Below are 15,457 nucleotides of genomic sequence, written 5' to 3'. Positions count from 1 at the left end.
AAGAACTGGTTAGCTGCTTTTAACCAATGCAATTAGATCACCATAAAAGGGGGGAAAGGAGCCCAAAAAATTAAAATAAAACTACCTCTCCCCCTTAAAAAAAGTAATAAAGAAAAACACCCACACCCCTGCAGCTAACCCTGACAACTACCTTCATTCACAGTGCTTTATACTCAAACCATGATGGGGAAATGAATAAAAGCAGAGAAGGGCCACTGCTTTTAAACGTTTCACAACAATCCGGATGGTACTTCTAGCCTCTGCTCATGCTTTACAACAGTGAATCAGGAAAAGACATAGGTTTGCTAATGTGCATTTAATCACCAAAGGACTGAAGATGTCTGGGCTTTTATTCTGTAATGTTTCTAAGACTGTGTCCATTAAATGCAAACAAAAAAGGAAGAAGTCTTGGCAGAGCAGGAGACAGGAGAACTTGATAATCAGATCGATTTTAAATATTATTCATGGCACATAGCCTAGTCCATGCTCTAGCTGTTTCTATGGCTTGGGCTTCGTTGGTCTTCCACTGCTCCGCTACATCATTTGCTAATGGATCATCTGGATTGGGAGCACTTAACAAAGCCTGGATCGATAGCAGAACTGTGCGGATCTGCAGTACGGGGGACCACTTATCTTTCAAAATATCTAAACATATTCTTCCCAGCTTGTCTACATTAGGATAATAAATTTTGGTCATGAAACGTACTTTAGGGGCTGCCATCGGGTATTCTTCTGGTAGGAATAGTTCAAGCTTAAAAGTCCCTCCCTCAAAGGGGGAATCCTGGGGGCCAGCAATGACCACATGAAAATAACGGGCGTTGCTCTCATCTGGTTCTGCTTTAATGCCAGGAACTGGTTCTGCCAGCAAACGCTGGGTTTCCTTGATAATCCTGCGGGGCAGCCCCGCCATCTTGTCAGATCCCGAGTTCGGCCTCTGGTCTCGACTCCGGCTTCGCTCGCCTCACGCACGAGTAGAAGTCCAGGGCTCCACTTACTAAATAACTATTTTTATGTTTAAGTTCAATTACAGTCATTTGAAAAATGATATCTTACTTAGCTTCATATAAGTAGTTTCAAATTTTCTAAAGCCACAAATCTCTGATAGAATGAGACTTACATTTAAACTAGAAAAATATAAGTCTAACAGCTTTCATTGAAATGAGTTGGGAGCAACAGAGGTCACAAATTTTCCTTGTTTTCAAACAGATGACCTCTGATGTATTGTGAGTTTTAAAATGTCTTTTCTATAATATTTAGTCTTGCTAAATTCTAGTATTGACTGATCAACTATTTCAGAATATAAAAATGTCAAAAATATAAAAATACTTTCATATGATTAGTATTTATGATAATTTGTCACTTATGTAAACCTTGTGTTCCTACTATATTCAAAAGTGTGTTTTGGGTTTTGGTTAGTTTGGGGGATCAGAAGTAACATAGGCCATCCAGCCAGCCAACACTCGTTAAGCACTTCCTCTATGCTCTATAGGCACTGGGGATAAATAGCCAAAGGACAAAATTTGCAGAGAGGTCCCTACTCTTAGGTGTCTTGTATTTTGTTGGGGAAGACAAGTATAAAACACGCATAATGTCAGGTGTAGTTAGGGCTTATGAAGAAAAAAATGAAGCAAGGTAAGTTTGAGAGAGATGGAGAAGATGAAGCTGCTGCTCTATTTAATAGAATGGTTAAAGCACAGTCTCTGCAAAAGTGAATTTTGATCAGAAATCTGAAGGTGAGGGGCGCTTGGGTGGCTCAGTCGGTTAAGTGTCTGCCTTTGGCTCAGGTCATGATCTCAGGGTCCTGGGATCGAGCCCCGCGTTGGGCTCCCTGCTCAGTAGGGAGACTGCTTCTCCCTCTCCCGCTCCCCCCGCTTGTGCTCTCTCTCTCTCAAATAAATAAAGAAAATCTTAAAAAAAAAAAAGATCTGAAGGTGACGAGGTGAAATGTAGTGCATTCATTTCAGAAGTTGGTTTATATCTTTATTGTTGAGCAGCAACATCTGCTATGTTACAGATTTAGGGAAGGCTGTTTTTAATATAATCAGAACTTTGATGCTTTTAAGATTCTCAATTCTAGTCTGATGTCCAAGTTCAAGTGGGAGAATACTCAGGAGTCATGAGTATCCATTTGTCTTGTTTTGGAAAGGTATGACAAAGCTATTTGTATCTAAAGCACGATGGTTCTTACAGAGAAGGGACTCAACCTTGAAGCTCCAGGATTGAGATTTAGCATATTTAACCATTTGTTCATAGCATCGCAAATTGCATAATAAAATAATATTAACTTTGTGTGATGAGTATATATCAAAACTTTTTCTTTGTTATTAAATTAGAGTAAGAACTTTAGTGTTTTTTATATGTAGGGGATGCAGTTTTGAAAAAAGTTGAGCACTACCAGTTTGACATCTGGCTCAAACATACTATCAGTAGATTATACTTATAAATAATAATTCTCTAAGCAACTCAAAGCCTTTCGGAGATCTTTCTCATTAATCCATACAACTTTAAGGAAAATTTCAGAGACCGCTACCACTGTTTTTTTTTCTCCCAGGGGCTGAAAGTAAGGCACAGTCAGATTAGCTGCCTTGCCCCGGGCCAGTCAACCTTTTAACAGAAATGAGAGTAGAACTGAGCCTACTGACTTTTTCCAAGGAGCTAGTTTCAAAACCTTGCCTCACTGTTAGAAGAGTGTGCTTTTTGTCATTACCAGAGGCAGAAAGGTAAAAATAAAAAATTGCCTATGTCAAAATCATGCCACCTTTAGAAAGGTTAGCTTTCTCATGGTTCACAAAGTAGGCTTTTTGCCTTTTTTTTTTTTAATACAGGAATCCAGAAACAATAATGAAGTTTTGGGAAACCATTGAACTTGATTCTTCTTTATATTGCTATATATCAATGTCAATATTTTCTATAAAGTATGCACATTACACTGGACATTGTTAATAAGGTGAACAAACAAACACTTGCTAATCCAGTCTGTAAAGTATCCATTACTTTCACAAATGTTATTGAGACCTACTTTGTAGGAGCAGGATATGTATCGGGAGTGATAATGATATTTTTTTTTTTTAAAGATTTTATTTATTTATTTGAGAGGGAGAGAATGAGAGACAGAGAGCACGAGAGGGAAGAGGGTCAGAGGGAGAAGCAGACTCCCTGCTGAGCAGGGAGCCCGATGTGGGACTCGATCCCAGGACTCCAGGATCATGACCTGAGCCGAAGGCAGTTGCTTAACCAACTGAGCCACCCAGGCGCCCGGGAGTGATAATGATATTTATAAAAGATTTTGCCCTTTGTTCTACTTGAAAGGAATTTCTAGCATAGTCAGGGCAATAACTCCATCTATCGAGCACATGAAAATGTCCTAATATATCATATATAAAGTACTGTGCTACTTCACCAGAGTGAGCGTCATTCATCAATTGGGTTTCACAAAGGTTTCATGAAATGCCATTGAAATTTGGATTTTGATGGCCAGATATTAGGGCAGTGGGAACTACAAGCATATTGTGTGGTCACCCCCTGGATTTGGGCTGAACCCTAACCATGTGTTCTGTGAGCGAGATTTTAGGTAACAACCACTGTTACTGGAGGTCTTTTTTCTTCACCTTTGGCCTGTTGACTAGTACTGCTGCCTCCTAGAGAACATGCAACTCTGAATGGCTGTTCTTTGGCTGGAGGGCTCATCGAGCTATGTAGCTGCCTGCTAGCAAGCTTGCACTTTGACCTGTCCTCCCTTGCGCTGCTTTGTGCTGCATCTCCCGAACCTAGCAAACCTCTGTTACAAATTTAACTGACCAAAGTCAGACATTTTGAGAATTGGCATGGGATATGGGCTTGGGGCCCTTCTTAAAGTGGCCATGGGTTGCTTGTCTCTACCCGTGCCTGTGCGTCTCAGATTGAACTGTGTGTGTCAATTTCAGTAAGGGGAAGAACTGATACTAGGCTTAGGGGAATGACTCTGATCTTGTGACTAGTGGTTGTATGTCCCATCTAGGCCTTGAGCCTGTACGGGAGGGCACTCGGGAGAAAGAATGGGACACTATGCCATATATGGGCTCATCAGGCAGTCACTTGTATAGAAGAAGAGTAGTTACTATGCACTGTGAGAGCCATATTCCTCAAAGCAGATGGCTCACTAGGAGTCTGAGAGATGTCTTTGCTGGGGCCGCTGCCTATGCCTCTGTCGCCAAAAGAAAACACACAATGTCCAAAATGCTTGGGATTTTCCAGAAACACAGATAGCCCAAGGATGACTGAAACATAGGAGTGCCTATGAAAATGGAGTGAGCAATAAGAGTAATGGTAATAATGACAGTGACAGCAGTAGAAATTACTGTCAGCTGTGCACAGTGTGCTAGGTACCAAAAAACTCAGTATAAAATCATCGGTGGTTCTGCAAGAATAGGCTTCGGGTTTAAGGTATTACTAGGAAATATTGAACTGCTGAAGTTTTTGGAGCAGAGCTGAGCTTTAGAAACACTAATTTGGTTGTATTGTGATACTATCATAGGCTTTATAATCAGTCAATTATTTTTCATTAGATTTTTTCTTCCTAATAAATCAGACACCAACCAAGTTTTAGAGTTTCTGTTTTAGGCCACTTACTATAGTAGTTCTATAGACATGTCAGTCATTTTACAGGAACTAAAATTCACGCTCTGCTATTCACTGTTGCGTGAGCCTGGGGAAAGTTAATCTTCTCTATGCACTCAGGTATTATAATCTTTAACATGAGGATAGTACTCAGATCTATTTCATAGAGCTATGGTGAGAATTGAGTTAATATAGTTAAAATATTTACAACAGTGTCTTACAGACAGTAAATCCTGATATAAAAGTTGTCATTTAAAAAACACTTATTAAGGGGTGCCTGGGTGGCTTTAGTCAGTTAAGCGACCAACTCTTGATTTCGGCTCAGGTTGTGATCTCGGGGTTGTGACCTCACCATCATGAGATGAAGCCCCACCCCGCATTGGGCTCCATGCTTAGCACACAGTCTGCTTGTGCCTCTACCTCCCCCTGCTTACACGTGTTCTCTTTCTATCTCTCAAATAAAAAAAATACTTATTAAGTAATATCCATTCAACAAATATTTATTGAGTGTTTATATTCAAGGTACTGTTTTAATGTCTAGCAATATGGCAGGGAATAAGCAGATGAAGCAAACAAATTGTCCTCTTGTATTGTAATAAAATACACAAAACTGTCCTCACATATTGCAAAACAAAACAAAAACTGTCCTGTGTCTTGTAACAAAATAGTTGTATCTTGGGTGTTTAGGGGTTTGAGGAAACAGAGGAGGATTTTGAAATAGAGTTCATAACAGATTTTTGTTGATATATTGAACTATTGAACATCTGACCTCATTTCTGTTTGGGAGGAATGTCTGTAGTGTGTGTGTGTGTGTGTGTGTGTGTGTGTGTGTGTGTGTGTGTGTATTGGTAAGAGGCAAAGCCCCAGCTCACACTAGGAAATTTAAAGTTTCTGTGCTTTCTTCTTTCTGCCGTCTGGCAGTTGAAGCATTGGACTGTGACTGAGGCTCTCCCGGTCAGATGCTCTCCACAAGGAACAATCAAGCAATAAGGGCAGAGGATTATTCACTTGGTGCCCAGTGGAATCAAGAGCCCAGTGGTGCTAGCCGTAGTGGGAGTTCAATGTGGCTGGGTCAGCGGCAGCGCTGTGTGAATGACAAGGACATGACACAGGTTATTTTATTTGTTAGCCTTAGCTCCCTTTCATGGTCTTTGGACTTCTGGATATCCTTCCGTATGATTTTCACTATAGTCAGTGTCAGTTTCTTTGTTTCCAACCAAGCCCATTCACTGGTATACCTTTGATGATAATCAAATCACTGTCATTTACAGCATGGCTACAAGAGGGAAGTCATGAGGAGACTTGAATTCATTCAACCCAAATATATGAGCAGCTTCTCTGAGTTAATCACCATAATTGAGCAAAAACAGGTATCATCTCTGCCCTCTTTAATCAAATATTACACATATAAATTTAAAATTGCAGCTATAATAAATCTTTTGAAGGAGAGGTACATTATACATGATTATTTAAAGCAGGAGGATTTGACCTGATCAAGGATGTCAAAGCAAGCTTTCCCGAGGCTTTGACTACTGATTTGAAATTAAGAGTTGAAAGGTTAACCAAAAAAAGGGTGGTGGGGGGGACAGTAGTATTTCATGATCAGGGCACCGCTTATTCACATTCCTTAAAGTGGGAAGAAGGATGGGGAAGGTCATTTAAGAGTTGTTAAAAATGTCAAGGTTGTTAGATTATAGTGAATTATAGAGTGAGTCTAGAGAAATAGGGGGCAAAATAACCAGGAGCCATTGGGTTTGGTGCAGGATTTTTTAGCCCAAGTAATCACTTCATTTAATGGTAAGTTAGAGCCTAAAAGCAGAAGGAAAACCAATGAACTATTTAAATTGTGTGTGTGAGTAGCTTAGGGGTTTTTTAAATTGTATTTTAGAAATCTAATTTTGTGTGCAATGTGAATAATTAATTGGATGGGGAGTAAAACAGATTTAGATAGAACACTTTAGCTATAGTAAAATCTAACAGAAACTTCTTCAGTGATGTAAATGTTATATATCCAGGCTGTTCACTTGAAATGTGACTGAATTTTAAGTTTTAGGGAATTTAAATTTAAATTTAAATAGCTATCTGTGGCTAGTGGCTACCATATTGGGTAATGCAGAAAAGCTATTGCAACAATTCAAGCAAGAGGTGATAGCAGGTCAGATTATACTTAAAACAATGGGGATGGAAAGAAACAGAAAGATTTGAGAAATTTATGAGATAATGTTAGATATGAAGATGAAGGAGAGGAAAGAATCAGGATGACTTGGTTTCTGGCTTACTTAGATTCATATTGATGTCATTCACAGAAGGGAGAAACATGGAAAATACCACCTTGTGGTCATGAGGATCATGATTTCAGTACTGGGCTTTTTATGTTTCAGGTATAAGGTATCAGGTAAGCAGTTGTATTTATTAATCTGGGGTCAGAAGAGAGCTCTGGGTTAAAGACCTGATTTTATGAACACAATTTTATGATTGTATGAAGCATGAGACAGCTGAGGGAAAGAATCTGAATGAAAAATGAAAGGAGGATAAAATGAACTTGGAGAAAATCTGACTAGTAATAGGTGAGGACAGAAGAATGAATTATCCCATGATGAAGACTAGGAGAATATCATGCCATTATTTTTCTCTCTTTGTGACTCAAATTTGCTTATCAGATAAATGGCTTGAAGACATTTGGTAAAACTCAATCATCATTTAATCATTAAGAAAAAATGCTATTTTTTTTCATCTCAGATATTGATCGCTCTATAGAGGATTTTAATTTTTATGTTTCTGTATGGTTAACTTTGTGAATACATTTATTGGAATGTGGGTTAATAAACAAGGCTTGGAAACTAAGAGATGACTCAATAGGTTTTGAGAACTCAGAGATTTGTCTCCATGAGGTATGTGTTTACATTCAAAAGGGGATAAAACCAAGAGCCATGAAAATATTGCAAGGTGTGTAAATGCAGAGACACTTGTATTATCTCCCCCTTGTAGACATTTACTTATTTTTCAATGAGTAAGAACCCAGGATTCTTCCCCTTCTATTTCCAAGGAGAATTTGTTTATAATAGGGAGATATCAGGAGGGAGGAGGTTCAACATACATAAGCTACCATGTTCATATTTTGAGGTTCATCTCCTGTGATGCAGACCCTGTTGTATGCATAGAAATGTCCATCTGGCTGTCATTGTGTAGACCCAGAGGAAGGGAAGATTAGGGCAAGGATGACCATTGTAATTATTTCTATAGGAAATAATGATTTTCCTTGATCAAGAAATGTCACGTTTACTTTTAGGAAAATATGAATATTTAATATAATTAATATGATTACATATTAAAAGTTAGCCATTTCACTAATATTTGTTACTCTTTTGGCAGTTCTTCAATATAGATAGGTACTTCCATTTTGGAAATAAACAGAGATGGAAATGATCTTTATAAAGACAACATGTAAAAAAAAATTTCCAAAAACCAAAAAACAAAAACTTTGAAATTTTCTATCTGTATAATCTTACACGACTTTGAGCTACCACCATACATTCTTCATATTTAATGGTGCTTAACTTATTTTCCTTAATAATTCTTATCTGCCTATTTGTAGTAGTCCTATTAAAATCATAAGCTAATTGAAGACCAGGGTTATATCACATTTATTTTTCCTTCTACTTCTGTATTGTTTTGCATTGGTGAATGTTTGTATAGTCTAAATTGAATTGGCCAGAGTAGATGTGGCTTGAAAACCTGTATATGTAGCCCTGAGGATCATGAAGAAAGCTCACTTTCCCTTGCCTCACTCTCCCTCACCCAATTTTCCCATAGCTCTATATTATCTGTATGGATCTATTCAAACCATTACTTTGGGAAAAGTTTTTAAAATTTATTCACAGGGTGGGGGAAGGGCAGAGGGAGAGGGAGAGAGAGAGAGAGAATGTTAAGCAGGCTCCACACACCAGGCACAGAGGCCATCTTGGGGCTCAATCTCATGACCCTGAGACCATGACCTGAGCCAAAATCAAGAATCAGGCGCTTAACTGACTGAGCCACCCAGAAGCCTCTACTTTGGGAATATTTAGCAGATAATTCTATTTTGTGTGTAATGAATAGGGCTTGGATTTGCTGAATAAATTTACTATTTGGACAAAGATCATCACTAAAAAAAAAAAAAGAAGGCTCTAAATTATTGCATTAGACGTATGTATCATTCCATGAGTATTTTAAGAGTTCTGAGAGAGTTTTATTGTGTCTTTCCCAAAAGATAAGTAACTTGGCCTTATAAGGAAACAGCTTTCTATAGAAAAGAGGAAAGAGTATTCATAGTTTTTTTTTCTTTCCTTCTGAGAATCTTTTTTTTTAAAACAATCTTTTTTTTTTAAGATTTTATTTATTTATTTGAGAGAGAGAGCACATGAGAGAGGGGAGGGTCAGAGGGAGAAGCAGACTCCCTGCCAAGCAGGGAACCTGATGCGGGACTCGATCCCGGGACTCCAGGATCATGACCTGAGCTGAAGGCAGTTGCTTAACCAATTGAGCCACCCAGGTGCCCTCCTTCTGAGAATCTTATTTAATGCCTTCCATGATACTTTAGTTGGAGACATATAGGTATGTTCATTGTAAGAAATTGTTTCTTTTGGTTTATAATTTGCTTGGGTAGATATTTTCACTGATGTCTTTTCCAGAGCATTCTATCTTTATAAAATCAAATTTAGATATTAGCTGCTCCATTGAATTATTGTGGTACTCAAGGAAATCTTGTGACTGAGTCTGTCTAAAATTTGCTGGGATTGCATCTCATATATTACATGGCTAAATGATATTATCAACGAGAAGACACTGTGGCTCTTTCTTTCTTTCTTTCTTTCTTTCTTTCTTTCTTTCTTTCTTTCTTTCTTTCTTTCTTTCTTTCTTTCTTCTTTTGACATTTATTTTATTTGAAAGAGAGAGAGAGAGAGAGAGAGCACAAGCAGGAGGGGCAGAAAGAGTCTTAAGCAGACTCCACACTGAGTGCAGAGTCTGACACGGGGATCGATCTCAAGACACTGAGATCAGGACTTGAGCTGAAACCAAGAGTCCAACGCTTAACCCCTTAACTGACTGTGCCACCCAGGTACCCCACTGTGGCTTGCTTGCTTTCTTTTTTTTTTTTTTTAAGATTTTCTTTATTTATTTGACAGAGAGAGACACAACAAAAGAGGGAACACAAGCAGGGGCAGAAGGAGAGGGAGAAGCAGGCTTCCCACAGAGCGGGCAGCCCAATGCAGCGCTCGATCCCAGGACCCTGGGATCATGACCTGAGCCAAAGGCTGACACTTAACCACTGAGCCACCCAGGCGCCCCGTCCACTGTGGCTTTCTGAAGTCTAGGGTTAAATGACAGGGGCTCTGAAAGAGGAAGTGAGTTAATGGCTCCAATATAGATACCAAGAACAGGAATAAGAGACAGTGTTAGGCTGTTAGTAATAGAAATATTTGCTCTATAACTTCTTTTCTATCCTTCAAAGTATTTTAGAAATCCTAACTCTTTGCTTCTTTGATTGAAAGAGAAGATAATTCTCCAATTTCTTTTAAGCCTAACAGGTTACTGATAACATGTATTTCCCAATCCAAATTAAGTATACTTCTACTACCAATATCAAATATTTGCATACTGAGAAAAATGGTTCAAACTTTGACACAATCTCAGGATTTTAATGTCTCTTCAGAAAAGAGTAAAGAGACATAAAATATCTATCCGCCTTCCTTCTGCATACATTCTGTATCTATAAGACAGTTTAGGACTGCACATGTATTTACTGAATGGCAAGTTATACTATAAAATCTTCCAAAAAATCTTAAAACAATTGTCTGAAGAAAAACAATTCATAAATTAAATAAATATCAATATATTCTATATGCCAGACATTGAGTTACCCTTTAATGGGAAGAAAAATATAACAAAGAAATATATAGTATGCAAGGGTTAAAATATTATGGGGAAAGGGAGCCTGGTGGCTCAGTTGGTTAGGCAACTGCCTTCGGCTCAGGTCATGATCCTGGAGTCCCGGGATTGAGTCCCGCGTCGGGCTCCCTGCTCGGCGGGGAGTCTGCTTCTCCCTCTGACCCTCTTCCCTCTCGTGCTCTCTCTCTCTCTCTCTTAAATAAATAAACAAAATCTTAAAAAAATATATTATGGGGAAAAATAAAGCAAGGAAGGATGGGGGGATAGGTTGCTGTGGGAGGGGGTATCATTTTAGATAAGTATGGACAGGAAAAGCCTCATTGACAAGGTTCCATTTTCAAAGCAACTTAACTGGACTAAGGGAATAGAAAAATTGGGGGAACAACAAGTAAAAAGGCGTGCTGATTGAATGTGATTGATTTACTCCAGAAGTAGTGTGGGAGTCAATTATGATTATGTAGGACCAAGAAAGGGATGAGAGATCAGGTCAGAGATATATACATATACCCAGTGCTTAATTACACAGAACATTTGTGGCTATGTTGAATATTTAGGATTTACCCTGTGTGAGATTGGGGTCCACTGGGGCGGTTTTGAAGTGGGGAAAAATACTTTATTACATTTTAATAAGATTAGTCAGCTTAATGGAGAACAAGTATAAGAGAAGAACTTCTCCATGGAAGAGGTGATAATGGTTTGGAGAAGATGGTAGCTGCAAGGTGGTGAGAGAGTCAGACTTGGGATTTATTTTATAAGAAGACCGTTACACCACTGACCAGTAAGACATGGGTGTTAAAAGGAAGAAAGTTGCCTTAAATTACATTGAGAGAGAAGAACACAGGAGGTGAAGATTTGGGGGAAATAAATCATTCAATCTGAGGACACATTAAATTTGAGGAGGTCTAAACTTTACAAAGGAGATGTAATGTGGACAGTTGGACGTTCGAGTGCAGACCTCACATAAGAGATCAGAGATGAAGATTAAAGTTGGTGGTCATAACTCATAGTGAATACAGAAACCTCATGTGCTAAAGTGATGTCATCTGGGGAGTAAAAATAGAGGGAAAAGAGGACTGAAGACAGAGCCCTGGGTCACTCCAATGTTTAGAAGCCAGAAAGCTGATAAATAACCAGCAAAAGAAGATTGAAAAGGAGTATCTGGTGATGAAAGAATAACCTTCAAGGAGGAAGTCATTAACTCTGGCAAATGCTTCTGGAAATTCAAATAAGGAAAAGAATACATTGGACCGTAAGTTTTAACAGTGTGTGGGACATTAAAGGAGGCATTCTTCCATTGTATAGATGTAAAGTTAATTGCGTATTTTGTAGCTGTGGTATAATACCATTGTAATATCTGGAACAGCAGCTCATGGAGAAATTTTAAACAATTAAATCCTGAAGTAAAAACAAATAATTCTGTCTTGCTCCTAAGTAGCCATATAACCCAGCAAATAGTGGGTTACACAAAAACTGTACCAAAGCTGAATGTGTGAAGGAAACTGGAAAGGAATGCATTGTTCTACATAAGAAAATAGAAAGAATTTGCCTTTAGAAAATGTTTATCTCTGTTTTTGCCCTTTTGTCTTTGATTTATACATACAGAGAGAGGGGTGATGGAAGAAAGGAGGGGGCGGAAGATTATGGACACTTGGAGGATGACCGAAGGACACAGCAGAGCGACTGAATAAATTATTTTATATCAAAGATAATTAATACTGCATTTTATATTTGTAACTTGTAAACTCCTTTATCACACCAATCTTTTTGTGAAATCTGCTCCATCCGCAAAGAGCTTGGGTGAGTATTTTGTTTTTCTTTGAACTGAAGGACTGGAGCTGAATTGCAAATTGGTATCAATTTCGGCACTTAGAAAAAGTAACAAATGAAAGATACAGCAGAGAGTAAAAATTCAATGGGAAATCATGTGAAAAACAGCACGTGAATAAGAGCAGAATCACAAGAATAAATAAAGGAACATCACTAGACCGACCATGAATATGACATGGAGCTTCAAAGCAAACTTATCTCAATGTGTTAAAGACCTTGTGACCCAAGATGTCTCTTGGATAATATAAGATGTTAATGCAAATAGATGCACCTTTCAAAGAGAAAATCAATATGCCACTTTCATCAATAGGTTTTGCTTGGTTAATTATTAAGTTTCTCCAAAGAGTGAATTATTTTTAGAAGTATGAATAATGATATGAAATAAAAGAAGGGAAAAATCATTCAGGCTCACCTTAAATAGGCCATTGTTATTTAAGGTAGGATTAAGCCAGATAGCCCAGAGACATATGGTCAAGATTTTTTTTTTAAACACGCATATTTCTATGTTCATGAATATCATCCATTTTATTTTATTTATTTATTTATTTATTTATTTATTTATTTATTTTAAACTAGCTGTACACCCAATGTGGGGCTTGAACTCACAACTCTGAGATCAAGAGTCACATGCTCTTTGGGGAGCCTGAGTGGCTCAGTTGATGAACACTCCGACTCTTCGCTTTGGTTCAGGTCACGATCCCAGGGTCATAAGATCCAGCCCCACACTGGGCTCCACTCTCAGCAGGGAGTCTGCTGGAGATTCTATTTCTGCCTCTGCCCCTCCCGCTGCTCTCTCTCTCTCTCTTAATCTAACAAATAAATAAATCTTTAAAGAAAAAAATAGGGTCACATGCTCTACTGACTAAGCCAGCCAGGTGCCCCTAGGGTCAAAATTTAGAAGTATAAATAAGGAATAAAGTCATCTCTGTTAAATTTAACCCTCCCTATATTTACAATCTGGTATCTTTAGGTTGGCAAATGCACTCTAAAAAATTTCTGGATTTTGACACATAGCACACAGTTTTGGGAAATGCTTTATAATTGCTACAGGTTTTGGCAGGATGAGGTTTTGGGAAGGTTTGGTTCTTAGAGATTTGGAATCATGAGTTCCTAAGAATTTGCTGTCTATTTAAAACACAAATATTCCTTTCTGCTTCCAAATCCAGTGTTCCGGGAATGTGGATTATTGCCCACAACAAAATCCTCAATTAGGTGCTTATTTAAATCTGTTACTACTTCATTTTCCTTTATCTAAAAGTTTCCAATGATATTGCTGAAATCTGTAGATTTTAAATGTTTTTATCTCCACGTGGCCATTTTACACAAGGCACCATGGTTCTTTTGTTTCCCTGACTGGGAATTTAGAATTTAGAATTACAGGAAAATTGCAGATAGTATAGAAATCCCCATACACTGGGTACGGTTTCCTCTATTAACATCTTACATTAATGTGGTCCATTTGTCACAATTAATGAACAAATATTGATATATTTTTTAAACTCCACACTTTATAAAAATTTCCTTATTTTTTCCCTAATATCCTTTTACTATTTCAAGATCTCATTCAGAATACTGCATTAATTTTAGTTGTAATGTCACTTTAGACTCTCCTTGGCTGAGGCGGTTTCTCAGACTTTTCTTGGTATTGATAACTTTGACCTTTTTCAAAAGGACTTATCAGGTATTTTTTGGAATGCCCTTCAATTGGGATTGGTCTGATGTTTTCTCTCCTAATAAGGGCAAGTTATGTGTTTTTGGCAGGAAGACCCTGGAGGTGAAGTGCCATTTTCATCACATCATATCAAGGTTACATACCATCCACATGACTTAGTACTGTTGATTTGGATTTTGATCACCTGGTTGAGGTAGTGTTTGAGAGTTGTCTCCAGGAAAGTTAGTCTTTCTCCCCCTTCCATACTGTACTCTTCAGAGGAGGTTACTGTGTGCAATTCCCACTTAAGGAGTAGAGAGTTATACACCACCTACTTGAGGAAGATGAGAGAATATTTACATACATCATTTGGAATTCTTCTTCATAGAGTATTTGTCTATTCTGCCCCCATTTATTTGGTTATTCAATAATTTATTTATATCAGTATGGACTTAATTGATATTTGTTTTATATTTTGAGTTATATAATCCAATATCACCTTATTTTATTGCTCAAATTATTGGGGTTTTGGCCATTTGAGTTGGCTCCTTGACGTACCCCAATGAATGTGTTGTTTGTTTTGGTTTGGTTTTGAGTACTTCCTTACTTTCTGTTACTAAAGGAAGCTCTAGGTTCATCTTGTATATTTACCGCCCTAGTTCCAGAATCATTCATCTTTCTAGGGAACCCTGGTTCCTATTTTTGGAGAATGGTATCAGAAATCAAGAGCTGGGCTGAAGTGTGCTTGTTGCTACTGGAGTATCATTGTTTGTAGACCATCTCAGGCTGACAGAATTAACAGATTATATGTGTGTATATTTACCCGTATATAGACACATACCTATAAATATTTCTATCTGAAAACATCTGTATCTATATTAAGCTAAATACAGGTTCATACTAACGTCTCCAACTTTAATTCATCACTACATAGATCATTATAGACTTTCCCTTGCTTGTCTTTAACCTTGTATGCCAACTGTGAGAAACCTGGCTCCCACCATCTGCCATCCCTTTATTTAATGGGTCAATTTCTTGTCTATAAGTATAATGATATCAAAATGGTTAACCCTGAGCCACTGGTGGAAACTAATTTTATCAACTAGTGCTTATATACAGCTCTTTTTGCCTTGAGTATTACAGATCCCAGTAATTCCCAAGGTTAATTAAGACAGTGTCCTTCCTCCCACGTTCTTCCAGAAGTTGTTTCCCACATTCATAATAAAGTTAGATTGTTTTGTTTCATTCTACATACTGAGATCCACTGACCTCCTAATGGACTTTCAAAATTTGCAAGTTAAAATTTTCTGTTAGTGATGTACAGTTCTGTGAGTTTTGGCAAATGCTTAATGTCATGTATCAATAATGACAGTGTAATACAGAATAGTTTTGCCAACCTAAACAATCCTCTGTGCTTCACCTAATCAACTCTCTGCCCCATCCCTGAATTCCTGG

At 37.9% G+C, this 15,457-nt stretch overlaps 1 protein-coding gene across 1 annotated transcript; it reads right to left on the bottom strand.

The window, feature by feature from the left end:
* Positions 1-451: 451 nt before the first annotated feature.
* Positions 452-937, bottom strand: LOC113937257 (ubiquitin-conjugating enzyme E2 N-like). Its single transcript, XM_035727297.1, has one exon. The coding sequence runs from the start codon at positions 908-910 to the stop codon at positions 452-454; it is 459 nt and encodes a 152-aa protein (XP_035583190.1). The 5' UTR covers positions 911-937.
* Positions 938-15,457: the final 14,520 nt, after the last annotated feature.

Source organism: Zalophus californianus, chromosome 4 (genome assembly GCF_009762305.2).
Source record: "Zalophus californianus isolate mZalCal1 chromosome 4, mZalCal1.pri.v2, whole genome shotgun sequence".
NCBI lineage: Eukaryota > Metazoa > Chordata > Mammalia > Carnivora > Otariidae > Zalophus > Zalophus californianus.
This window is presented reverse-complemented; position numbering and strand designations above follow the sequence as displayed.